At 45.3% G+C, this 27421-nt stretch overlaps 1 protein-coding gene across 2 annotated transcripts in view; it reads right to left on the bottom strand.

The window, feature by feature from the left end:
• LOC144158602 (peroxidase-like) overlaps positions 1–27421 on the bottom strand; it is a 71582-nt gene that overhangs the window by 26760 nt on the left and 17401 nt on the right. For both annotated transcript variants that reach the window (XM_077689599.1, XM_077689600.1), the window contains exons 2-7: positions 25925–26023; positions 19475–19590; positions 15056–15122; positions 12132–12334; positions 11124–11318; positions 8810–8950 (exon numbers count right to left, since the gene is read on the bottom strand). In XM_077689599.1, the coding sequence (XP_077545725.1) occupies positions 8810–8950; positions 11124–11318; positions 12132–12334; positions 15056–15122; positions 19475–19590; positions 25925–25950 (748 nt within the window). In that variant the 5' untranslated portion in view covers positions 25951–26023. The remainder of the gene's footprint in view (positions 1–8809; positions 8951–11123; positions 11319–12131; positions 12335–15055; positions 15123–19474; positions 19591–25924; positions 26024–27421) is intronic.

Genomic DNA, 27421 nt, shown 5'->3' with positions numbered 1-27421 from the left:
CTATAACTGTGCGTGCAGTTTCGGTTTAACATTATCAATATTTTTGTGCTTAGCCCCCGCTAGAGCTGCACCACTGCTATTAGGCGTGCCGTGGCGAATACCTGTAGATTAATCACATCCCCTGGTGATCTCGAATGTGCACCGAAATCTCTGAGCACTATTGTTTATATTTCTCCCCTCCATCACAAAACCAGTCGCCACGGCTCAGTTTGCACCCCCGTTCTTGGGATAAGTAGCACAATGCTTTCCAAGAGGGCCAGTGCTGCGCGCGTCAGCAAATGCTGTGAGTGCGAACCACATGATACTGAACGATGAAAAAGTAAATTTACGTAGCGCATCCTTATAATCACCATTTCGCCGCATTGCCTGAGGGATGCAGCAATAACCACTTAGCAACGATAAGTAATCACTATAAACTTTCCCACAAACGAAGTTGGTAAAAGATGTGCAAGGGAATTTGAAAGAAGCGAATTATTTCGCTATTGGCCGATGATGTGACTCTGAGAACCGAGGGTTGAAGGGTTTTTTAATTGATTGATTGTAGGGTTTAACGCGCCGACGCAACGCAGGCGATGAGGCGCGCCGTAGTGGAGGGCTCCGGATGAATTGTGACCACCTGGGGATCTTTAACGTGCGCCGAAATCTCGTACACAACGGGCGTTTTTGCTTTTCGCCTCCATCAGAAAAGCGGCCGCCGCGGTCGGGAATCGAACCCGCGACCGAAGGGTTTTTTAATACATCCCAAAAAGTAGTTGTTCTTAGGGGCACCCTGCGCATACTTTGTCTAAACGCGGCCATGGAACAACGTGGTAGCAACACCAGAAACGTTTTTTTCCAATTTTGTTGGTGGGACAGCGCCGGCAGGCAACGGTTACACCCCTCGTTACTTTTCCATCTGTCGCGTTAAGCTACCCGACGGGGTCAGAGCTTTCCGTATAAGCACCGTCACTAGACGCAGCAGAGCGGAAAAATCAAACATTGTCAATTTCTCTGCTTGACCTTACTGATAAAAACGACTTTGGCGCTGCCGTTGTAAAGTTTCATGAGGGCGCAGAATAAGTGCGAAGAAAGGCATCAGCGCATGATCGCAACAGTCTAGAGAGGGTGCAAATGACCTTTTCCGATGTCAGATTCAACGATGTATACCGATTGAAAAAAGCTTCCTTTTTAGAACACACAACGCTCTATAAGCACACCACAATGACCTTGAAGAGATAATACTATCTTGGTTCATTTGAAGGTTAACATTGTCCACCAAAAATTTCAATTTTAGGAAAAACATAGAATTATTAATTATTTCAAAACACATGAAGCTGGGGTCATGCTCGCCTCTTGTTTTTTCCGGTCATTTCGACTTTGCAGGGACATTTTTGTGCAAATATTGGACGCAGACTGGAGGCGCCAACAAGAAACAGGACTAGAGAATTTTAAAGGTTCTTTTTTTGCGTTTTATTGCACCACTTAGACGATAACATAGTTTACACACAGATTTATTGTTAGGTGTATTTTTCTACTGCTGACTGTGTAGCGCGAACGTTGGAAGATGAGTAATACAATAGAAGCCCGATGATACGATTCTGGGTGATACGAATTTCGGGATGATACGAATTTCTGAAAAGTCCCGACAAAATTGCATTGCTTGCAATGGGAAAAATTTCGGCTGTTACGAACGGACCTGCGCGGCCCGGCGGATGATACGAACGAGCCGGCGAGGCGCCCGACTGCCGAACCAGCAAGTGACGGCTCTCTCTCCCCATTTGTCACTCTTCTTTCTCCTGAAACGGCCGGGCTGTTGTTTTCTGCTCGCGAAAATGCGCCCCGCACGCCCCATTCGCACCGCGAAACCTCTCGCACGCTGCGCGCGCCGCGGCCGGCGGCGGCAACATGGCGGTGGCTTCGGCCGCTTGAGCGACTGCTTCTAGCCGCTCTTTAAAATGCCGCTCAAGGCAGACACGAAGTTTCTTGTGCAGTAAAGGATCTGATAACGTTGGCGAAAACGGTACTATAAAACACCATCCGCGCCGCTAGTGAAAGCGCCCATAAAATATCTGCCGGAGTGCTAAGCCTAAACATCTCGGGCGGAGCCAGTGGGCTTGTCTCGAGCGTTTCGCAAGTCGTCAGCGTCTTTTTCTGACCGAGGTAGGAGATACTGCGGGCGCAAAATCGTCAATGCGGCCTTGAAAATACAGCGCGCGCAAAGCCCAGGCGTGCGAATCGCGTGCAAAAACGCACCATGCGGTTCACGCTTGACTGTTGCGGCGTGTATCGAGCTTGGACACCGGGAGTGAGGAGACAAGCGCGAAGCTAGGCGAAGCGTTACGCGCTCCAGAAAGGACTGATTCGTGACGTGGGGGTTTAAAAAAAGCAGAAAAAATCATGGATTTGTTCACGCGAAAGTAAAAAAAGAAATAAACGAAAACTTTTTTCAGCGCTCAAGTTTTTGGTCTGTGTTGGTTCATACGAATTTCGCAAATGATACGAATATTTTTCGCGGTCCCGCTAGATTCGTATCATTGAGATTCTACTGTATTTGTTATACGTTTCGTCAATAGGGATGCAACAGCTCCGCCTATTACGCCATTTTCATACATTTCATATTGTTTAGTTCAGCTGCGCCAAAACCATAAAATTCGTTTAAATCGCGCCACGCTGCAAAAATTCCTTAATAGGTGCAAAATTTGTTCATTTTGCGAACTTTGGCGGGAAGTAAAGGACGCGTTGGCAACATGTTTGAGGTTCAACATCTTCCAATCCACTAGCGCCGACAGCGCTTTATATACGCAGTCCATAGCCTATGTCACCTACGCCATCTATTCCTCCTCTAGTTCACTGGCAAAGAGACGATGAAGGGACTTTAGTTCACTGTACCTATGCCGAAACTAAAGTCGCTTTAAGGCATATAAAGGGACTCCAGCGCCGAGAAGTGCTTGGCCTGCCACAGGTATATCCGAGGAAAACCATTCGCCATTGGATGTCGTTATTGTACTGTGTGGTGGAGCGCGATTGCATGAAATGTCGCTAATACGTGCCATTTTGAATATACTAACTCCTGAAATGCAGACTGGTCGACTAATTATTTTGATATCGGAGTGGGTGAGGTGACCCCAGATTAAACATGCGAAAAGGGCAAAGGCGTATTAGCGGCCAACTACGAGCGCACCTCCGACAACCCAATCTCGATAAACATCTTTAGCTATCTGCTCGGAAGAGCGTGTGACATAGCGCTGTTGACACCGATGCAATAAACTGCTGCACGCGTTTAATAGGCCACAACCCAAAGCGGTGTTCGCTGCTGCCTCCTCGGGCGTGACTGCCGGAGTGCACCGCGGAGGCACGGAGTGCGTGTCACTTGCAGTAACGAAAGTAGCTCGACGTATCCGTGCACACGGTCGCGAGCAGAGCGGTTGCAGATTATTCCACGGCAAATGCACTGGTCCGGCACATACAGCAAGAGCCCGTGCGCTGACCATGTGAGCTTGGTGGGCGATGTGCTGCACAAAACTAACGAACGGTTGGAAGCCTTGAGCACACACTTCAGTAGCTTGGCGAACTATAAAAACTTCGAAGGCAAAGTATTGATGTAATACCAATGACCTCTGCATAAGTAATTTATCTGCTGCTACTTACTTCTGGTGGCATTGAAGAACAGTTTGTCGTATTTGCTTTGACTGATTGTAAAGTTTAACGCGCCGACGCAACGCAGGCGATGAGGCGCCCCGTAGTGGAGGGCTCCGGATTAATTTTGACCGCCTGGGGATCTTTAACGTGCGCCAAAATCTCGTACACACGGACGTTTTTGCTTTTTGCCTCCATCAGAAAAACGGCCGCCGCGGCCGGGAATCAAACCCACGACCTCGTGCTCAGTAGCGCAAGCAGCCATGAGCCACCGCGGCGGGTTTGTCGCATTTGCTTTTAGTGTAGCCAGATGCTGCTTACGTGCAAGTTATTTGCAATACAGATAGGTCAGGACTGGCCATTTATGAGGGAACTTGGGAGTACAAATAACATATCCTTTGCATGTTTTAAACCATTCTCTGTCTTTTTTTCCTTTGCTTGATCCTTGATCCTGCAGACACTAAGTATTTAGATGAACATCACTCGTAGGTTGGCACAAATACACCATGCCTTGCAGCTTACTGCAGGATTCGTGGGCAACTTTTGCAGGACCTTGTCCACTGAACCTAAGGCATGTGTGCACTGGCGTTAAATTGTTTGCACTTCTCTAATAAACTGCTCCAAATTTAGAATTTGGTGCTCCCAAACGAGGGTATCATCTACCGTACTCTGCTCCAAATTTAGAATTTCCTCCTCCAGAACCAAGATTTTGCTGCTTTGAAAATTGCTCCCAATCCTGTTCGGGCTGTTGCACCCCTCTAGGTTGCCCTAACAGGGCTCAGTAAGTTGGAAATTTTTTTATTTTGGCAAGTAAACAAGGTTGCATAGTGCATCTACGGTCTCCTTAGGTTGTTAATGTGGGCGCAAGGGTAATGCGACTTTTTGCAGGAATTCCGCTAAACCTGCCGTTAGCCAACTGGCGAGAGCTTAATCTAATGCGTTAGTATATATTGAGTTTCCATGAAATTATTATTCCTCGATTATGTTACTTACTCATGACGTGGTTGGTTTTAGTCGAGGCTGTCTCTGAGATACGAAGCGAAGAATACTGTACGGGTGGTTTGAGATAACCAGCCGGGAGATAAATCTTTTTGAGTCTAAATCTTTTTGAATGGTTCCGTTTTTTTCACCATGTCTTCAGTTACTCCTGGAGCTTCGCAAACTAAGCCGGTCAATTCAGCGCTCTTTCTTCTCCTCACCCTGCCAAGGTACAAATATGAATAGAACTTTACACCGCTTTCGTTATCTTATTAATGTTTGTCCCAGTGTGTCGAACCGAAAAAATACCGGTTCGGTTACGGTTCGGGTTCAGGGAGAATTCATTTCTTTCTGGCTTAGTCCCGGTAAGTCTAAATCACGTACCGAACTGGTTCATAGTGTTAAGTTATCACCTCCGAGTAAAAAACAATTTCGTAGTTTGAAACGAAACTAAAAAGAAAATACAACCAAACGTTCAAAGTTTTGCTGTTTCTCAATAACCGTGGCGACATTTACAAGCAATCGTTGAAAAATTGGACGATATATAAGGCATATAAATGAATTACTGACAATCTATGAGCTACTTTCTTGCCCAAACGTCATGTTGTCCTGGGGACTACATAAAGGCAACGCCAAGATATATGACGATGGGATATATTTTCTGCACTTTCCTATTTTGCGGACATCAAACTGCTCGCTATGAGATCGCCCCTCACGATAACCGTCGAACCATAAAGATATGCCTTCGTACTGGCGACTTTAAATACCAGCCTCTAGTACCAGCTTTTAATACCATCGGTGTAGCATAGAAGCCACATAAATGTTAGCAATGAATTCGATTATTTGGTCACCTAGAACAATTTGTTGACTGACATTTTCGCTAGGGTGTAAGTAACATTTAAGTTAAAAATAAGCTTTGGTTAACGCACAATAATTTCATTATGGCTCTTTTTACTGGAATACGGTTTGCGATAGCTACTACGGAACTCTGCGTCGCAAAGAACACGACATTGCTCCACCTGACCGACTGCTATCGTTGTTGTCCGCTACATTGCGAAATATTATAACATATTACGCCATCGCAAATTGAAAGGGTAATTGATGAGTGTAGTATCAGATAGAACGTTTTTGGGGAAGACGCTCCTAAATTCGTCGGCAGCCATGCACCCCCTCCGGAACGAGTAGCAGTAACAGCAGAGTAGCGAGTCGGGCAGTCAGTAAAAGTGCGCCCCTGAAAACAAGTCAGAGCTGAAAACTGCAGAACAAGTTGAAAAGTCGAGTGCTGGGCGAATGGGCGATTGTGGGTACGGCCTGCCTTTCATGCATGAGTTGTCTGTTTTAGAGCTTTTTTTTTCTTCCATGACGAAATGCATAGTGCCTGCAAGGTCGAGGGAGGCAGTTTTTTTTTTTTAAACGGAATAATTGTGCAGCGTACGTTAGCACTTTTCCCTGCAGTTTCAAATATTGTTTCTATCTGTTAAAAACGCAAACTTGTCTGCCGTACCATCCTGCGAAACTAACAATTATGCCAGAAACCATGGAATTCGCTTCCTTTGCATTCATGACAGGTTTGGTTGTGAAAGATCGGACAAAGAAATTGATGTGTACTTAGCAATATCCACTTTGTGGTGTTTTGCTTATTCAATTTGCTTATATTGCGTATTATTATTTAAAATAACGTGTAGGGCTTTTATTTTAGTATCTCGAAACATAGACGTTCTCTTTTTTCTCCTACATAAGAAAAACGGCCGTCATGTTGAACCCTCATGTTTGCGGTCAGCGGCAAACGGTTAAGCCATTGAGCAAACCCTGTCGGTAAAACTTGTCAATTGTCTACACTTTCCTGGTGTGCGACCTTTTGAAACAAATTATGTAGTGGGAAACATTACACACTTGGGCTGCGGGCCTTCGCTGTTGCGTAGTGGAGCACTCTCGCAGCCTTATTGCTCCTATAAAGTCGCAGTGAGGGAAGGGCAAAGTCGTTTTATACCACCTGAAAGCTGCCGAGAATGGTATTTTCTTTGGTGAACCTTGCCCTATACTCGCGGTAGCAGCCCCAATATAACATTGCTACATTGATGCGCATTTCTTTTCTCTGTTGAGTCCACAAGGGGAGCGTTGGTAATGTTTTCATTGGTCCGGAGGGAAAAGTGCATGATAGAGTACGAAGTTGATGGTGCCGGAAATGAAAAGGCCTGAATGGCATCAACTGCACAGTAACAACAGCAGATGGTCGAACCGTTTTGCCGTGAACCGGTGACCGTTATCTATTTTTTTCGGTTCTGTTTCGCTTAGGGTTCAGCATGCTCAAAAAAAAACATTTTGGGTTCGGGTTGCGAGGGACAGAGTTGCGGCAAAAACAATGGCTCGTCCCGCTTTTCAGTTCTCGGTTTCACTTCGGGTTAGACGCCCTGGTTTGTCCTTATTTTACAAGTCACATGTTACCTTGCATTCACTTTGTTCTGTCGCAAGCAGATTTTCGTTTTTGTTAGGCCCTCGTTTCTGGTTATAGTTGCATGATAGATGCTAAGTCCTTGGCGCGAAGGTTACCTTTGCTGCTTGATGAACCTATTACTACCCCTCCTCGAATTTCAGTCGATCTTTTATGACTGGCTCTTTTATACTCTTGAGCTTTTAAAACGTTTTAAGTTTTCTAAAACATACAGCTATTTTTTAGGTTGGCTTCCTCCTACCTGCTATTGCCGACTCAAGAATTAGCGTGCTGAGGTTATATTCTAGTACGTGCACGCCATTGTCTTCTTGAGTAGCGACTGTAAATTTGCCCACAAGCTCTTTGTTCAAACATCGGTGCCCTGTCCCTGTAGACAAAGAGTTTGATTGCCGTTGTATTACTGCTTTTTACCTTGCCCTGTCGAGGTCTAGCCCGATTCTCCTGCTTCTAATGCAGTAGTCAGGGCTCTCATTCTTCCCTTGTAGCTCAAAAACCTGTACAATACCTGAAGGGACACTTATAATGAACCACTTCTATTAAATAGTACCATTTGTTTGGCACTTTTTTCCTTTGTTGGCCTCCCACCAGTAAACTAATCCAATCTTCGTCATCAAGCGTAATCAGTATGTAGTTTTCTATTTTAGTTTCATCTCCAAAACTTATGAACACCCGCGTTCTCTTCCTTTATTTGCGCAATAACGTGTGCAACATTTTTCTTTGTTTTAAACTTGTACTTCAACTAGTTACTCAGATTATACTAGACCAAGAAAAAACCTTGAAAATGAGTAGGGCTTGAAAACACGGTGGGGCAGGTTGTGGCGTTGGGACGATTAGGTAAGGCTTGTCGGCATCCAGAAAGAAGGCGACGAATGCACGTACTGTCTGCTCCTACTCCTGTCGCGTGCTGTCAATAGCTCCAAACCACTCCCGTTACTGTAGGGGTCTTAGTGGCCAGAGGAGTAGAGGTCTCATTGGCCTCCAAGATACTGACAATGAACCACGTCCAGATATGTTGAACTGTCGCACAGTGTACCAAGCGTGGTGCGCTTCTATTGATCAGGTTTATTTGGTATAATGTGTGGTGTAAGTGTAGAGTGCCCGACCTGCGCCTGGAATACGATAACTGGATTCTAGTGCGATAAGCTTTGACGTTTTTTACCGCCAATCCAAATAATCTAATACATACGTTTCTCTGAACAACTGTTTCAAGGTTTCTTACTGCACGGTCACCTATCTCCTTCTCTCGCTTATTGCGCTGAAGAATACAATCACTATTATTTAGCGGCCCTTTACCTTACTGTATGCTGCTTCGGCTTCGTTGCTGGTGCCTATGACAACCGTTTTTCACAGCTAAACGTTGGTCTGTATGTGTGCAACTTTTGATCCTATCTTCGATTTACTTTGATCACATTGGTGGCGAAACATTATAAAGCCGGCAGAATTGCCCCAAGTTCCGTTTATGTTTTGAACATCAAGAATCTTACCACAAACTTTTTTTCTTTCCTATTGCCATCGATAACAGAAAAAAATGTCAACAGCTCGTCAACTTAGTCCTTATTTTTGATAACTTCGCTTGCACATAAAAATCTAAGTATCTTAAGTCCTTCAAAGAAGGAGCGTTGCTACAATTACCATTCCAAACAAGCCGCAAAGACATACAACTGCTCTCTCAATATCAGTCCCCGAAGTAACACGTGGCTGCACTGCTTGGCGCAGAGACTGCCTGAGCGCATGGGCACAATTATGCGAGTGTAGGTACTGTACCTTGAGAGCACTGAGAGCAAGGGACTGTCCGACTGAATCCAAGCAGGGTGACGTTGTACTGCGGGTAGAAATCATCGTTCTCCGGCACATGAATTGGTAAGCAATTATCTCCTTGACGACATGTGGGGTTCGGCCCAGGTCCTGCATAATCAGAAATACTCAGACGCACACGTTATCCACCATAACGTCAACATAACGTATACTACACTTCTTCCGCCTGACTAATGTTTCTTTATAAAGACATCTTTTGCGTGAGTTATTTTCTTGCTTTTTCTGGAACCTAGAAAACAAGCAGCTTTGAGCTCTGATAATTGTTCATACGACTCTTGTGGCATGGAAGTAGAAACATTTTGCTTGAAAAATAAAAACCGGCGTTTCGTGCGGAAGTAGATTTACGCAGAGCAGGACAAGTGGACGGAGTTGGGGAAACAGTGCACATTTGTCAAACTCTCTGACTTAATAAATTTGCACAAGGCACCCTGGTGCGCTACATACCGAGACTTTGCATTCACAATAAAACAAGAGCCCCTTGGGCGCCATGCCTCCAAAGAGAAAAACTGCCTTAAATGTCTGGTGCCTTGGTGCTTTGGAATTTTTGAAGATTTATCTCGTTATATTTTTCTTCTGCACTGTGACACCTCGATCAGACGACCGAATATCTGGCCCAGAGGCTATCAAAGTGCATTGTTTGGTACGTATTACCGGGGTTTGAGTACTTCCGCACGTCCGGCGGTTGCCGTAGACTACATTTATTTACAGAATTTGTAAAAGTTCTCAGGAAACTAAGGATGAAGGAAACCGGTAAGTACATGGTCACATGCATTCGTGACGGTTCTATGCACAATGCAACATGGGCCCTACTTGATTGAGGGAGCTGAACAAAAATTACGGTCGTCTTTTTTTCACAAGGAGGTAACTTAAAAACGAACGGCGAGCTTGAGACAAAGAAGAAGGTCCGTCTGTTTCCTCCTACTCGGTCCTCCTGCAACCATAAACGAGGACGAGTGATGTAGATGTCCGTACAGCTAGAGCGGTAAAGCTGCAAATCTCTCCCTCGGGCTCACTTTCAAAGCGCACCCTCTGCGATCGCTTTGCACCAGGGAATTACCGTAACAGCCGCCGCTCTTATGGCCACGGGAAAAAATGCTTTTCAGTGCAAAACACACGAGCGGAGCCTACAAACGATTGCCGCTAGTAAACGAGAGCGCCGTGTTGCTGCGAACCCGTCGATAATTTAGCAAGCGACGCTTTCGTTTGGCCCAGATGGATATGCATAGGCGTGGCTTGAACGTTTCCTGCAGAAAAACAACTCTCGAAAATTGTGTTTGTTTGAAATAAATAGCCCCTACCCAAAATTGCGAGAACAAAATATAAACGTTTCTGTAACATTATTACGAGCATCTCTTAGTGGCGTTCCCCACAAAGATTATTTCAGAATAATAATATTTAGCGGCAATTTATTTACAGCTTTCGCTGATATTTTTTATCAAAAAGTCTCAACACTACTCAAAACACGACCAAAGGCGGCAGAACGCCGCGTATAATTGCTGCCTGTGTCGACCAGGGGGAAATAAAGCTTGTGAATATGTGTTTTAACAAATACGAGGCTGCATTCGTAAACTTTGCAAAATTACATATTTATTAGACGCGGAGCATCTCTTGCTCGGGGGGATGTCACTTCTCCGTGCCCCGTCCGCAGCACCTCTGATTATGATTGTGGCAGGATGCCCCTAGGTATTGGCCAACCAAAACATCCATCACAAGATAGCTTCGCGTTCAACCACCGTCGTCATCTTCCCGTAGGGGAACCGCTGAAGAAGAATAAGGAGAAGAAGATAAAGCTGCGGAGAGGAGGGCGTGTACTTTGTTCTCAGCCGGTGCACCAACGTTAACAACCTTTACCTCACCAATGCTGACGGAGACTACCGATTCTACCACATAGACAACATCGCCGGAACATGATAGACGAGTTTGGGCGCCTCGACAACCACCGCCTACTCACTGTCACACAACACCACTTGCGTGCCTTTGCCACAGATGTGGACCCGGTCGTGGAATTCCCTCTGGCGCTACTAAACACCAGATCACTCAACATAACGGCCTACACAATGGCACCACACGGAACCCCATGATGCCTCGCATCCTCATCAGGGTTCCCCACGGGAAGATGGTGTAAGTTTTTTTTACTCAGAAACTCCGATACAGACTGCACATTTTGAAATTAGCCCTGTTATACTACATTTACATGAGAAAAAAATAAGACCAGGCTACATTTTGCCAAATTGGTTGAAGAAATAGTCTGTACAATGCTCACCAAGATCGGTCTCCAGGGACGGCAGCTTAACACCGGTCAGCAGTGATACGTCATGCGTGATAAACTGGCCGAACATCACCGCCATATTTGTAAAGCGTGGATCAACACTCCTGTTTTGATAGTGCACTGTCGTTGAAACAAGCCGGGTACTGGGTAGTGGTTTCCCAGTCACGGAAACACGAGGAGCTGAAACACCTGCACCCGGTCCCACAGAAACAAAAGCACATATCAAGCTGCTTGAAATAAAGCCATCGGGTTTTTTTTTGCCTACTCTATTCTTACTTGACTTCACTGCCTTTCTGTCCTGCACTATTGTTGCTACCTTGCACCAAAAGAGTATATCTCATCTCTCCTGTCCACACTCTTCATATAAAGACAAGGATGATCTTGTGGCTCGCAACGATGGCGATGCAGGTCGCGTTAAGGTAATGTGCTCCGATGCTGTGTCGTCAAATTCGCTGCAGTGTATCAGCGCTGGTAACAATGCTTTAGATGGTGGCTACTGGTTTTTGTCGCATTATATATTGCACCCACTGCGTTTGTGCCAACCATGAAATTACTCCTTTCCATAATTCTGTTTTTACGAAAAAGTCCAGATAACAAATTCTTATGCAATATTTCTATCCGTAGCTCCAGTATACAGCACTGTTTTCAGGTGCAAAGAACACATTCTGACAACCGTAATAAAAAACTTAATACAAAAGCTTCTCGCGTTCACCCATCTATGCAAAACGCACAAAGTTAGGTTTTTAAATATAAAAGGAGGGCAAAATTTAAAGTACTCTCCACATTGTGCATTGCGGAGGGCCAAGTCATTCCTTCTGAAAATGAAGGGCAATACAAAAACAGGCACGGCTCGCTTCCCCCTGGTTTCATTTATGGCGTTCGTTTGTTACTTTTTTTTTTCAAGAGAAGATCCCATAGTCCATTTTACTGGTATAGAATGGGCCTGACTGCAATTGTGTGACGAGTGCACAGTGACTCCAACATGGTTGTCAAGCTACTCACAATCGCTGTACGCCGGAGGAAGCTCTCTTCTCAGGCACGAGTTAACCCTTCCCCAGTGTGGGTGAGCGAGGTTGTTGCAGCTGCCGTCCAACTCTCGGAAGGGCTTTTTTGGGTCGCACTTGGGTGGAACGTGGCACGCCAGGGAGGCATTAATGAGTCGAAGAGGGTAGCCGAGTGTTTCTGATGCTGGGTTGTCTCCTTCGCTGATAAACGAGGCGCAGCATGGATGAGAATATTAGCAACAAAACAGTAAAAGTTCCCACCAAGCAATGTAAGAAGGAATCGTTGTTTATACAAAAACATCCCGAATGAGGGTCGTAAATTCGCTGGTGAATTTACCTTAATTAGCATGGGAAAGAAACACGCAAACCAGACGTAGAGTAACTAACAAAGGTTCGTTTGCCTACTACACAAAACATTCTTAAAACACCAAAACCAGTTATTATTGTCACAGAATTTATCTTCCACCTTTCAAATTATTTAGTGTGCGCGTGCTGTGGTATTGGTAATCACTTTATAATGAACGATACTGACGTCCCGCTGCCTCTAAGGGAAGCTCGAGCTTTGCAGTATTCAGGGCATAGGAATTCCTCTTCGGTACCGCGTCACAAAAGAGAAAACAGTCGTCGAAGTCTCAGTATACGACTTGACAAAAGCTGACCTGAAGAAAACTGAACAAATGTGGTTCTTGGGGCTCGTAGAATTCCGGGTTACAAATAGTGATTTTACAGTTGGCGAGAGAGGGAAAAAATCAATTTTTTTTCAAGACCATTTTTTACGCTGTGCGCTAATCTTAATTTTTTTGAAGCGCGTCTTAGTTTCTTCGCACACGGCGAGAGCTGCAATCTTTACTTCTCATTCAAGAGGGTTTGGTGATGATTAGAATAGTGGTGGCTAGAGTATTTTTCATGGGATCAGTATAATAACAAACGATATCCCGTCTCCGTCAAAAATGTCAATAATGTCTCCGTCAACAGCAATTTCGGTTCATCGGTTTTCGGTCATGACTGATATGCCTTTTTTCATTGCAGGCAATGTTGTGAATCTGTTTCTGTCCAAAAAGAATAAGATGATGCGTGAGTGGCAGTGCGAAATGCCCTTAGTCCATCTCTACGGCTAGCTGCCGCCCTGCATTTTCTTCCGAAAACGTGGCCTATTTGACTGTGGGTTGGAATGAGGATACTTGGTATACCGCTGTATTCTAGCAAGCCGAAATGGTGTGTACATACTATTATCTTCACTGGGGTGAGTGCATTTAGATAGACATGTGCTAAGGTGCATGATCTGTGGTGAACTATAGAAAAGGATGCTTGCTCTTTTTGTAGCAGTAGCCCCGGAACGGCTTCATCTCAAGGGCGTTTTTGTAAGCGGCTATCCCAAACGGTGGCGATGGAGAAATACTCCGTCTCCTGTTTGACGGCCTCACAGACGTACGGAGACCGGTGTGGTGCTCGGAGAATGCACACTCGTGAAAAACGGCATGTTCAATGGTTTCCTTTGCACCATAGGTGACATGGCCTTTAGTGAATGCTCTCCATGTCGTTACTAGCTTTTCGGTATGGGAATCTGGCTAAGCTTGAGCACCTACTTATGCAGAGGCGTAGGCATCAGCATCTACCGCTGAGTTATCGACAAAAAGAGATAGCAATAGCCTGCTTTAAAGGCTTTTGAAGGTAAGTTGCGGTTGATATGCTCACAGAGACGGACACAGAAAAAACGTGCACTTTCTAGGGAAGACGGCGCATGCGCGGTCTTCTCGTGAAAGTGGACGTTTTTTTCTCTTTTGCCTGTCTCAGTGAGCATACCAAGCTCAACTTACTTTGAGAAACATGTTACTCAGACTAGCCCGACATCAAGTTTTACTTCTCTAAGGCACAATTGTGCTTATTTTATTTTTTGGCGTTAAATTAAAAGGTCTGTTTCGAATTTACTCAGCATCAATGCACCCAAATTACATGCCACTTCCGATCCGTGAGCAGCAAAGAAGGACTGGAGATTGTCCTAACGTGAAGGTCTTTTGAGCGGCAAAAAGACTGCAGAATATTTAAGGCGTAAAATTTCTGAGCATCGGCAAAAACAACAAAACTGACATTCAGTCACAGCAACCTTCAGTTAAAGGTTCGAGCGCCACGCTTTTGCCATGCTGTACCCAGGGACGCGCAAAACGGCGGCGCATAAACTTGAACTCCATAAGAATTGCGCGCGAGCACTTGCACCTAGGCGCATAACTACGCCAATGCTTTTCGTATCCGCCTTGAAAGTGGCAGCCGCTGCCAGGAATAGCCCCTACAAATACGTTATTAGCGTGGTGACGTCACAGTCTCTAACTGCCGCACCGCATCCATTTTTGTATGGAGGATTCACCAACCATGTCGCGTGCTTTACACGCTTCATTTCATAATAAAGCAGGTACGCATAGTTTTATTCCGGTTTTCCATCAGCTACCACATACCTTATAATAGCAGCCACCCTTGGAATACGTATTTAATTTACGCAGCTTCGCGAGCACCCTGAATGTAAAGCATAATTACAAAGGATACTTTTGTGCAGCACAATTTGCTACCATCTGACTTCGGCAGTTTGAGGTGTGCTGGTTAATAATGTTCACTGAACCATGCAGATATCAATCAAGGGAAGCTACCCGCGCATTCATGGGTGTTGGTAACACCTTGGGCGCAACTAAAACGTGGTTAGCTCTCCTGGGAGGGCAACTTCAGTTTTCCTTATAGATCACACGAATCTGCAGTGAAAGAATCTATGTGATCTCTTGATCTATCCTGTGACTGAAGGGAAGAAACGTAACGCAAGGCCAAAGAACCTGCTTTACAAATGATATGCCACTTGCAGCTTCTGAATCATAATTTCTAGAACGGTGCCCAGGCTGGTCCGCAAGCATACCGGTATTCAGAGACACGTAGACTTACCTTGGCGCCTGAAGTGGGCCAGTATCCACGCGAGCGAACGGACACAAGGACGACGACGGAGTAGGCCCTACGCAACACAACAATAAAAAGGCACAAGCTCTTATGTTGCATCGCAGTTGCTTCCCGAGTTTCAATCGAGAGCAACAAAATCGAACCGCCAGTTATGGATTTCGAAGTGATCAGGTGGGACCTTTTTGAAGTTCTGTTAGTTGTAGTTTCGTGAAGTGTAATTTCATTGAAATGAAGGAGGAAACCAAAGCACAAAAGACTGTGACTTTAGAGCTCGCCCATCTACATGCAATTTGCAAGCGTGCAATCACTCAAGAAACGTGTGGATGTCACAGCCACAGCTCATGAGAAAAACATAGAAAGGTAAAGGCAAGCGAAAAACTTCATTAGGCAGCCTAAGGCGGCCCAGCGTCGTCAGCAGTACCCTGAAGACGCCTGCGACAACTGAAGTTCCATGCTTAGGTCAACTTGCGCTCCACAAAAAAAATGTTCCCAAAGAATTTCGCCATCCACCTGCCTCACACTCGATCAATCGTTCACTCGCTCCGCACTACATCCTGTTCTCCCAAACAAATACTGTGCTTCTTCGGCCTCACCTTGGACACGTCCGCTACTAGCGGCTGATGCAGTCATTTCCAAAGCACAGAGCACAGCGATCGAAACCAAGGGCGCACCAATACTTGCATTTGAAGCGAGGACTACATTTACAACGAAAGTACCCCGACATATATATTCCCTCGGAAATCCAGCAGATAACTTCCATAATCTGACTGGCTGGCTACCTGAACTGACTGCATACCCCGCAGTGTCATAAACTCAAGCAAAGTTGTATGATGGGCACAGATGCCACAACCACCACCCTTATAAATCTGAACTTCTTCGGTGTTTAGAGGCGCACGATATCACCGCTCCTATAATTTAGGAGCCAAGACAACTACCACATTCGTAACCCTCAAGAGTGTTTTAGGGCACAGCCCTTTGGCGGCCGTCTCTTGGCTAAGCCGCCTCGTCGTCGTAACCGAGAGAACGATGGCAAGACCAAATAGTGAAAGAAAGCAAAGGGGGAGAGTGTCGCAAAATTGTGAGGGGATGGTGGGTCACCGTGGCGGCACAAGCTCTCTCCGACAGTATGCGTTGGGAGAGAGCTCCAGTATGCTGTGACCGCACGAGACGCTCATTGCGCGACGCTGGCAGGTCACTGGCAAGAGGAAGGTCGCTGTCCTTTCCTGAGACGTACTTCGCGCCGCCGATGCAGAGTGTCATCATCGCTGCTGTCGAGAGAACCCACGAGTGTGTGCTGCCTCAGCGCACTGCTGCTGCGCCCAAGTACGCGTATGATGACGATAAATTGAATAACAAAATCTGGAATTCGATTACTTTAATAGCACTTGAAAGGGTCCGAATAAATCGCGATATCAAGCGCGCTACCACTAGAATACGCTTTCTATGCTTTTTTTGTGTACACGCGAATTCTCATTTCATTCAAGGAACCACTGGTATATCTTTTTGCGTGTGACGGAGCCTGTATTATGCATTTGGCGCTGAATACTATGGAGCAGCTATGGGCGGGTTGCGTCAAATGTTCCCAGCTTACGAGCTCGTAGCATCCACAGCACTTTGACGCACGAGGAAACAGCAAAAACTCTAGACCTTATTGCCTTCACAACTATATTGAGCGCCCCTTTAAGGGAGATGCAAGAAATTTTAGTAGTGTCAATAGTGTGCTTTACCGTTGTGTAATTTCACGCGGGCATCTTAATAAATCGATGACGATTATCGCCAGCGATAATCGTCACCAAGAAAAATGCGTGTGTGGCAAGTTTGTATTGGTTCTTACTTCTTACCTACGCAGGAAGCGTTTCGAAATAACAATTGACTTTACTTCACGTCTTATAACAAACGTTTTATGTCCATCACGGCGTCATGGAAGTCACTGAGTCACCAAGTAGCGGACAGAGTTAATCACGAAGTAAATGATGTAAAATACGTTGGCTACGTGTATGCAAAGGAACACCTCTTGCATGACGTTAGGTTAGGACAAGTGCGGCATCCTACAGCGGAAAAAGACCTTTGGCTGTGCATTACGTGAACAATTCTTCCTACAGTGGGTAGAGAAAAAAATGCCACTGCATCAACAAGCACGTCAACAGTTTGGTAGGTGGGAGAATAGTGCAGGACATCAGTTGACATACCACATTCCTGCTGAAAGTATTGTACTGACCAGGCAGGTGTGCGCGCACATGTCAGGCTTCTAAACTACCACGCAACTGTACCGGCGCTATGTGGCGGGTGCATTTATCAGTGCAGCCACTACATCTACACTCCCTTCTAAGACAGGCCATGTGTAATACATTGTACTAACAACCAGGTGGTCATGACATGTTTGGGACGTGGTACATATTTTGTGCAGCAATGATAACTGGACCAGTGCTGAGTTCACGACCCTCAGTGCTAGGCTCACTTCGTATCATTAAAGTTATATGTCTCTCTCAGACTGTCGCAGAAAAAATAGGTTATCACAATGCGAACTAGACAGGTGCACGAAACAGGTTACTAACCCAAACATTTTGCTTGCAATATTTTTATCACTTTTGGGCTGGCGCTGTTCATCCTGCTTTCGTATGAAGGAAATAAAAAAGTGCAGTTGTTTTGGAGCCCTCACCCCGGGAAGTATACATTTTATAACTCCCATATCGCGCTGTTTATATAGTTTTTATTGCTGTAGGAATTACTGTTGGCTACCAGGCCACACGTGTCCTATATGCCATTAATTTATGACATCTACCAGCTAGCGCACAGGAAACAGGCATTGGTCATTGTTCTCTAGCAGCTGTAGTGTCTGCGCACGCTCTGTGGCTTGATTAATGACCCCTGTCTAGATAACCTCCCTTACATGTGGCCAGCTGTGGTATTCTGAGCACCCAGTCATTCTGTAAAACGTCAATGCTTGCACTTCATACCTGTAATCTTCACGTTATTTTCTGCCATCCTCTTGGGAACTTTCTTTCTTGAACAGCTAATGCTGTTCAAGAAAGTGCTAGTGTTTCTTATTACGATATCTGTAATACAGGGTGCTATAAAGTGTTGCAATAAATGTTATTGCTCAGCTTTGTTTTCATTCTTCCAACCGATAACACTACGAACCCCGGTAAAAAAAGTGAATACCAAAGTTGTCAGCGAAGTGACACGCAAACAGACAACGTCACACAAAAGACGAAAACGGTTCCACAGAATTGGCGTGTTCCGTGTCCACAAATTTCATGTCAGCTAACAAATATAAAAAGTGAGGACCATGCGGCATTTTGTGGTAAGCAGAACTCGCGAGAAACATGGAGTAGGCATTACCGGCATCAAAAGTTTCGGTTTTTCGAGCAAACGGAAACCAAGCCAATAGGTGTTTAGCCTTGTGCACCAAGTCGCAGCGTTTAAAACTGGTACCATTTTGCATCATTTTGTCCTGTAAAACTCATATGTACACTAGATTGCCTGAGGATTAGGAATAAATAACAACATTAATCTTGAAAATGTTCTTACGAAATTAGTGACCATAGAGCGTAAAAGGTTTTACTATTTCCGTATACGTATATGTAACAAAAAACAGCAAATTAGTGCAAGCCAAAGTTTAGGTGAGGAGCTATTCTCTTTTTTAGAGTGATTGTTTTTCGCAGCATTCATCACAGTCTACTATACGCCTAAATAACTGGGTCCACCGGAAAGCCTACAATGAATGGAACAATTTTGTGTATAGAGGTGTTTGAAACATTACCTGTGGTTTCAGGCCACAAATTATCCCAATGCAATTAGGCGCGTCAAAGTTAATGATTTAGCACGAATTTAGAGGTGCTGCAAAATTTTGAATTCCGCGAGCGTCACGTACGCGAATGCACTTTTGTTTTTCGCCTGCCCAAATAAACTCCTTGCCAAGAAGAAATCAATCCGCTAATCTTTTCACTTGCACTGCACGACCGAAAACCGCAATGATGAGGCCCCTCCCGTGTCTTCAAACCAAGGAAGGAAATTAAAGAACAAATCTGTTTACCCAACCCGTTATACTAAATAGGCGAATCAAATTGCGACTAGGACCACTAATACTCCGAAAACGTTATATATGCAAGGTTTCGTTATATTCTGTTTTGGAAAGTTTGAGAGTACCGACAGGCATCAAGTAACCTCGTACAGCAATATACATGCCTAATGAATTGTGATGTGTTAAAACATGTGCTTGCTAACATCCCGCTGATCACTTCAGTTTAATAAAAAAGGCTGGATTGCAGTGTACTTATTTACATGCTCTTTGGGAGAAAGTTATCAAATATTCACCCTAAAACAAATGCCTGAAGAAGATTGCCTACCGGTCTCAGGCATGCCCAATGACGTATTTTTCTCATTACGATATTATGGATTTCTCACCTTCATTTTCACGGGCGTCCCTTACTTCTTCTGACTGGGGTGCTTTCCATGGATTCCGCCAAGCACACGCGACCCCGCCAAAAGAAAGGAGGGCCAAAGCAGGGAGAATCCCGAACCTGTGAAGGCATAAATCAGTCGGCGCTTACTCTGGAGGTTTCCAGGATTAAGAGAAAGCTCACAGAATATCAGCCGAAGAGCTATCCCGTAGAGAAATAGCTGTTTGTGCAGGGCTTTTAGAGTGTCCCGTATTCGGTCTAGTACGTATTTCAATGTCACTGTACAATGGGCAAAGAAATTTCAGCATGGGCAGATGCATGTTTTTTTAGAGTGGTTTTAGCTTTGGGGCTGAGGAGAAAAGAAATGTATTATAAAGGAAATGGCGGAGTCATGCTTCGCCCCACTGCATGTACGTGTGGACAGATGCGTGCGTGTGGGAGCACCAAAATAAGCTTGTGGCTTTGCTTTTACCGCTCCTGCCCTAATTTACCAGTTATGGTAACTACTTTTCTGGCCTTCTCCCCTTTGAAGCGATCGTGAAGCTTGCATAAAAAAATCCGCAGCTTGAACTAGTGGTGCAAAGCTGGAGAAACAGCAGACATGATGGCCCCGTTCCCTTCGCCGGAGCCCGGCTGTTGCACGTCATGGATTTCCGAACTTGTCGCTGAAAGTTCTCCATGTCTGGCAGATCCGGATCGTTTTGTCCGCAGGCCTTCACATTTCTCCCAACGTGGACCGCGTTAGCACTCGCTAGACCCCGGAGCAACCGGCTTCGCAAACTGGGCGTCTGTACACCGAACTCGGGCGCAAAGGCAGGTGAACTGGCAAGGAAAACAGAAAGCAAGCGATGACGCCATGAATGCTGGGCAGAGTGTTTTCGAATGTTGAGCTGGCTGACCCCGGGTGCTCCTTACGAGGCGCACGCTCACGTCCACTGGATATTTTCCCAGCAGAGCTGTATACCACTACCCCTCAACAATTTTATCTCCGTGGGCGAAGACGCCAAGGCACACAGGCCTCAGAGGCCGAGCGCCTGCATCAGTATAAGCAGGCATGCAGCACAGAGCTCAGAATTTGTTCAGGGAAACCACAAAAGAAGTATCGAAACCGCAGTCCGGATGATAGGGCACCTGTATATAATGGGGCCCCCACCATGTGTTCTCGGTAATAATTATGTTTGCAGATTATTCTTTAAGGCTAGTCAGGACTAGTGTCACAAAATGTAGAAGTTCTTGCCAAAGACGACCGCATGCATCAGGCTAGGTAAAACCCATCGCGTGAAAGGTGCCGTGAACCCCCTACAGCGGCTATGACGCAATGTGGCGCGGCTATGACGCAACACAATCCAACACAATCCACTTTAATCCAATCCAATCCAATTCTAGCCAAGCCAATCCAATGCCCCTCGCGACAGAGTGTTCGCTATCAGAGAGGAGAGAGGGTGAGCGGCCGAGAGCGCAGCTCGCATGGCGAGGAGAATGGGGGAGGGGTGTGGACGGACAACAACAACGCCGTATGGAGGGACAAGGCGAGTGGATGAGATGCAGTCGCATCTAAAACCCAACATTTGCCGCCAGAGAAGCCGAGTGTAGTGTCAGTAGATAAGGTATTAGTACTGCCACTGAGGCACGTAGGTGAACGACAGCAGCCATTTTGGTGTTTATTAGTGTTGCGAGATTGCCGCATTTGCAGCCTAACGGTTAACTTTGAGCGGGTCGTTTGAAAAACAACACTACCGAAGATGCAGAAAAACGGCATCTTTGGACACATTTCTGTTTCTGAAATGCTGTTACACGTGTTTTCGGAACGACGTCAGTCCCGCGCAGCCGAAGAACAGGAAGGACAGGCTAAGCCTCACAGCGTTGACCGAGTACAACGCGTAAACAAGAAAATGGCGGCGCCGATTAACCGTCACTGTGTAAACAAATGTCACGTATAGCGAATTGACCAGTGACCATGGTGGCGGCACGAAATAGAAGAAAAGAGTGCTAATACTCCGTATGCTTATTTAGGGAGACTAGCTGAGCGCAAGCGACAAGCCCGCCGAGACGACGAGAAACGTTTTATACCATCCTCCATCAGCAAGTGCAACTTTTCTGGAGTTTCAATTTCGCAGGGCAGGATGGCGATCAAGTTTTAGATGCCAAGGATCTCATGCTCGGGACTGTGTCCCTCCCTCCTTTGCTGTTGTCCACCGTCCGCAATCTACTGCGCATGTGCGTCTCTTCAGCCCCGTCAGCGCTCGGCCTGACGTCAGCGCAGTACACAATAAAAAGAAATAGGCGGCGCCCGGTTTCATTCCCACGACTCTCTGGCCGCAACGGGAGGTACGTGGCGCTCCTCCCACTGCGCTACAAACCGAGACGGGAGCATGTGCTACGAACGCGCCTTATGTCTTTCACTCATTCAAACTACGTCAAGAAGCTACTGATACAACGAAGGCACGCGAAGCTGAACGTCAACGGAAACGACGAACTGAAAATTTTAGAGGAGGATGTTGAATTTTCTTCCCGTGGGAAAGCTGTGGCGGGAAGCGCCACGCGCCTTGTAGCTCAACCAGAGAAGAGGACGAAGAGGGCGGGCAGCGGGGTAGGAGCGTGAGCACGCAATAAAGAAAGACGAGAACCAGGAGGTTTTCGATCAGGTAACGCGGCTGTCGGTCTCTTCGCTGTCTCTACATTTCTCTACATTTCTCTGTCTCTACATGGGGGCTCCACTACGTTGCCATTCATACTCCGATAAATGAAACAACATAACGGCAACACAATGGAACCTACACGGAACCCCCATGATGCTTAGCATCCTCCTCATGATTCCCCACGGGAAGATGGTGTAATTTTTTTCTTGGGCTTTTATTCAGGTTACTAACGACACATGGCGGAGTTAAAAGCTCCGCCGTGCAGCGGAAGTAAAATTTAGTAGTTTTAACAGCAGAGGTATTCAACAGCTCAGCAGTTAAAACTACCAATTATAACTCGCTGTCACCGAAGACCTGTGGTGTGGTCATTTCAATTTCATCTTCAGAAGATGTGCCATGGTCTGTAACTTAGAACTTGTGTGCTCTAACATGTGTGCGCCCTGCATACTTCGATATTCGGGGAATTACACAAACGAGGAAACTGATCTCGAAACACACACACACACACACCTCATTGTACGCACGCCGAAGCACAGACGCAGCTGACAAAACTATGCAAAAACTCCTCAATAAGAAATTATTATCCGCGGTGTCTGCGCCCAAGATGGGCGCGGTGTCTGCGCTCATAGCGTGACTGCGTGCTTCATATTAATATATTTGGCATTCAAGAAGGCAGTCCACCAACACGCCTGGACCCGTTTCTCTGCGGGCAGGCTTGCACCGGATGCGCCGTCATTGCGCGTTTGAGAATATTAGCGGTTTCCACATTTGCGTGATCTCTTGAAGAGGCTTGGCTTTGATTCGACATTTCAGTAAATATTATGTCGAATTTGTATTACCCCTATCTTACTATTCTGACACACTTTGGCTGCAGTCTGGTGCGAAGTCACAATAAAACTTCCCTTAAAGGTTCCGAAATATGATTGGATTTCACCTAATACAAAAGTGTCATAAATACCAATACCTTATGAAAGGCGATTTTTTCGGGGGCTAGAACGTTGTGCTTCCCAAAAGAGCCACAAACGTCCACAAGCGATAAGAGAATGAACAGATAATTTTTTTTATGTTCCCAATAGCAGGTAACAGCTGTTCTGGCAGATACTTTGAGAGACAGCCTGAATTCATTCCACATTGGGCTACAATAAGGACATTTTGATGTAACAACGATTATTATCAGCTCCTGGCGTTTGGTGAGCCTATTTTTTTAAATCTAGGAGTAGCGCACAGAGGAAACAACTGTCACGTCAATTTCCAAGGTAACAACAAACACCTGTGATTTTGAAACCTTTGATACAGAAGCATTTACCCTGAAAACATTTTCAGCTTGCATTAGATCTTTTCTTGACGGCTCTCTGAAATAAAGTAAACCATCTTAGAAAACATTATTTTGAATCCACAAATTTGCGCCATTAGTAGTTTATAAAAAACGTCAGTAATAATTCTAGCGTTGTGAAGTCATATTAGTCATATGTATATCAAGACGTCCTATCAGCTTCAAACAACGTGTTTATAATTTAGAAGTCATGTAACTTAATAGCCGCAAGACGACCCTCCCTTACGTAAACTAAAGCCGACTATTTCATACTGTGTTAGTGTTACCTTTGTCACTATTGCCTGACGCAGCTTCTGTAATGACTTAATAGAGGACGAATTCCACCAAGTCAATGCAACGGTCCTACGTTTTTATGACTTACAATGAGGATTTACTTGAATTTCGGTGTCTTGACAAATCGTACACTAAAGCATGGTACATTTTATTCAGATATTCACACCACTAAAAATACTGCGAAAATATAAAATTTCCTCTGCCCGTTTTGTAACGTGTCCTAAAACCTCAACATTTACAACAGATTAAAGATTTCTGGGACACCTCATTACGGTATGCAATATAGCATGCATATGTTAATTTTGCATTTTCGACACCTTATGGTATCAAAAATGCAAAATTGTTGCGCCTGAATTCGGAAACGGATAAGCTCGAATTGTGTGCGCTACCATGTTCCATAGCTTCTTTTGACCTAGACGATCCGGGAGCCACCACCGTCACACCGCACCGATAGAATGTGTGCCTACACTGGCGCCTGCGATGTGATGCGCAGGTGTCCTCTCTTAAGTATCCTCGGCAAGTTACCTTTGTAAATTTTTCGGCCTTTCTTGGTGAATATAAATGACAGGCCTTGCATATTGCCATTATTAATCCTATTCTTTTGCTGTTAGGCCCAGTGCTACTTCTGAATTACCATTATAATCTTTCTCCCATAGTACCCAATGTGTGTCTTTTATACTAAATTTCATCTGGAAGATAAACACCCATCGAATAGATTCGCTTTATTCAGGTAGAATCAATCGGCTGCGGTGATATGGAGACTAAGTGACGTCTAGCCTTACGTTCGAGCGTGGTTTGAATCAAAACTAGTGCAAAGCTCACCCAATTTGTTTTAAACTGAAATATTTTATTTGTTTATGAGGGTTTTGTGGAAGGTATAGCACCGCTTCAACCAAATTAAGTGATTTATTTTTCCCTTGTGCCACCTGCCGTTTCTTGTGCCGTCCTCCGGTTATTTTGGATACGATCGCTTGGTCATTGTGTGTGCAATTAACGACCGATGTTCGACCAACATAGCCATAACACTCCTGTTACATGGACACTTCAACGGCCGTTAAGGACTAGGGAAAATGTCTTTAACGGCCATTAGACGGCGTTACACGGCAGTGCGAATGCCATTAGAAACTTAACGGCGAGTGGTTACAATGGGGGTCGCCGGTCTCTGATCTGGTGCGGTTACCGTCCGTTCCGTTTGCAAATAGACAAGATGGCTGCTTCCAGCAACGAAGTGTTGCAGTCATGCGCACTGCTGCAAAAACGCTTCGTGTGGACACCGTCGCTGAGGCATTTGCTAAATAACTTGCGGCGGGACAGTGGTGCTGCGCTTAGTACAAGCGACTAATCGTGAAATGGGACGCTCCACCACGTCGAAACCACGACAAACGCCGTCTTTTGCAACGCCATGAATCGTATTTGACCGACTAAACTATGTTCTCCATCACTGTTACTAAAATTGTGGCGAATGGCGAATAGTCAAAGAAATACGCTGTGCAGCATATAGCGCACAAAACAACCAGAGAATGACAATTTTGAGTTGGCGAGGTAAAATTTCGAAGTCACTTCGTATATCACAAAGATAGAACTGAACGTGGGAAGTCCCGTGTGAGCACAGCCACCACCGTTCAGTTATCATGGTCGTTACGGCATTCAACTGCGGTGTGCCTTACGGCCGTTGGAAAGTCGCGAGTAACGGGAGAATAATGATTTGTTATTTTATAATGCAACTAACCTAATCCTTTCGCAGGAGCTATTGAGCGATAAGCATGGGTGGGGAGAGGGGCGATGGTCTGTTCACTTCGGTGTGATTTCTGCTTTCAACACTATCCCTACACATGTACCATTCAGCTCCGTCTTAATGGCGACTGCAGAATCATACTCCATAAAACCTGCAGGCGCGCACGCTGAAAAAAACCGTTTAAGGTTGATAAACTACCCACCGCGGTGGCCCAGTGGCTAAGGCGTTGTACTGCTGAGGCCAAAGATGCGGGTCCGATCCGGTATGCGGTTGATGCATTTCAGATGAAGGTGAAAACCGATAACGTGCGCGTGTCAACATCTTCGCGCTTGTTAAAGACCTCCAGGTGACCAAAATTAATCCGGAGCCCACCACTACGGTGCGCATAATATCTCAGGTGTAGCGCCGGGGCGTTATACAGCCAAACTCAATAAATATTGATCGACTGTCTCTGGCTACAAAAACTTTGCTCACCTTGGTAACAGCCTCTTGTGATCCATAGTGAACTGTGTGCTGCTAGACACCGTAGACTCCCTGGTAGAACTGCAGACCTTGCTTCGCTCGCGTTGTCACCTGTGAAATAAATCACAGTCATCCTCCTCAAGTTCTTTTTTTGGAATTTGGGATCAAATTCTAAGTAGACTTTTGTTGGGGAGCAGGATAAAAAATATCAGTACAGATACTGGATTCTTCAAAGAGTAGAAGAGGCAAACACCGAAATTTACTCAAAAATATTTTCTTCGCTTGGCCTTTTGCTGAGCACACGGTGCTAGATCAATGGCTTTTCATACTGTATTGAAGCTAGCGCATTAGATGTTCAACACTGTGCACCCTTGTCTCTTAAATGGTGCTTTACAGCTTCACACGTGTTCCCCTTCCTCTGACCCTCATGCGGCACAGGTGCCGGCAAACCTATCCCGAAGCACACATGGATTGCAGCTTACAGAATCTTGTGCAATTACTTTGTGACGAAAGCATGTGTACCTATCAGAAGCAGCTGTAGTACAACCCGTCACTAAAGTTCAGCTCGGAAGGTCGCTCGTGTGCGCAAAAAATTAAAATAAAGAGAAAAAATAATATAATTTGTGTGAGCTTGCTTAGCAAAGTACACTGAAGGAGGGGCTGACCGTAAGCGCCAAATGCAGCTTTTAATATTTTGCAAGTTTTGTTTTAGTCATTGTGTTTAGTTATGGTGAAAATGTTCAAGCACCACAGTGCGAGTTCCTATATTACTTAATTCGCAAGTGAGTCTGGCAGCCGCTTTTGTGTGTGGAGGAATGAACATCATTGTTGTACAATTAAAAGCAGAATATAAAAACTCGGCTTTGTTCTGAGTACAAATGCGACACAATACCTATGATGCTGCAGTCAAAAACTTGGACATATGAGAGTGGCAGCGAACGACAGCATTTGATATGGTGAGAACGTAATAGTGAGGCCGTTTATATATTTCCCGATCGATTCCATCGAAAGATATTGAATAAACGTTGAGGTTCATAGGCGTGCGCAGGGTTCTCGATGAGGGGGAGGGCGAAGTCTCACCTGAGCGCCCCCCACCCCTCGGGAACTCCCGACCTCCTCCCACTGAAGGCCTAACGGTCAGAACGCAGTGGCAAGAGGAGGAATTGTTGTAAAATTTTTATTTAAGTGAAATGTAATTGCAACACATACAAAATATTATTGGGCAGAAGTTTTTACTTTCATGTGTAACATCTGCAAAGGGAGCAGGTCGCAGGACGTATGCGTCATCGATTTCACAACGCGCTGCCGAAAGAACTTCCATTCTCCCTAAAGCACAGAAACATATGACATGTGCACATCTGTCTTTTGTAAACTGCAACGTGGTTCCCGTGCGTACCGCTCAAACGCTAGCTTTTGAAATTCTGAATAATTTAAGAAGGTAATATTTTTTGTTCTGGAACTCTTTTTTACGCGGCTATTTTGCTCAGTACGAGGCACGTTATTTGCGAA

The sequence above is a fragment of the Haemaphysalis longicornis genome, unplaced genomic scaffold (assembly GCF_048455015.1).
Source record: "Haemaphysalis longicornis isolate Haplotype H1 unplaced genomic scaffold, Haemaphysalis longicornis Haplotype H1 scaffold_10, whole genome shotgun sequence".
Lineage (NCBI taxonomy): Eukaryota > Metazoa > Arthropoda > Arachnida > Ixodida > Ixodidae > Haemaphysalis > Haemaphysalis longicornis.
Note: the sequence above shows the minus strand (reverse complement) of the source record. Positions and strands in the feature narration are given on the sequence as shown.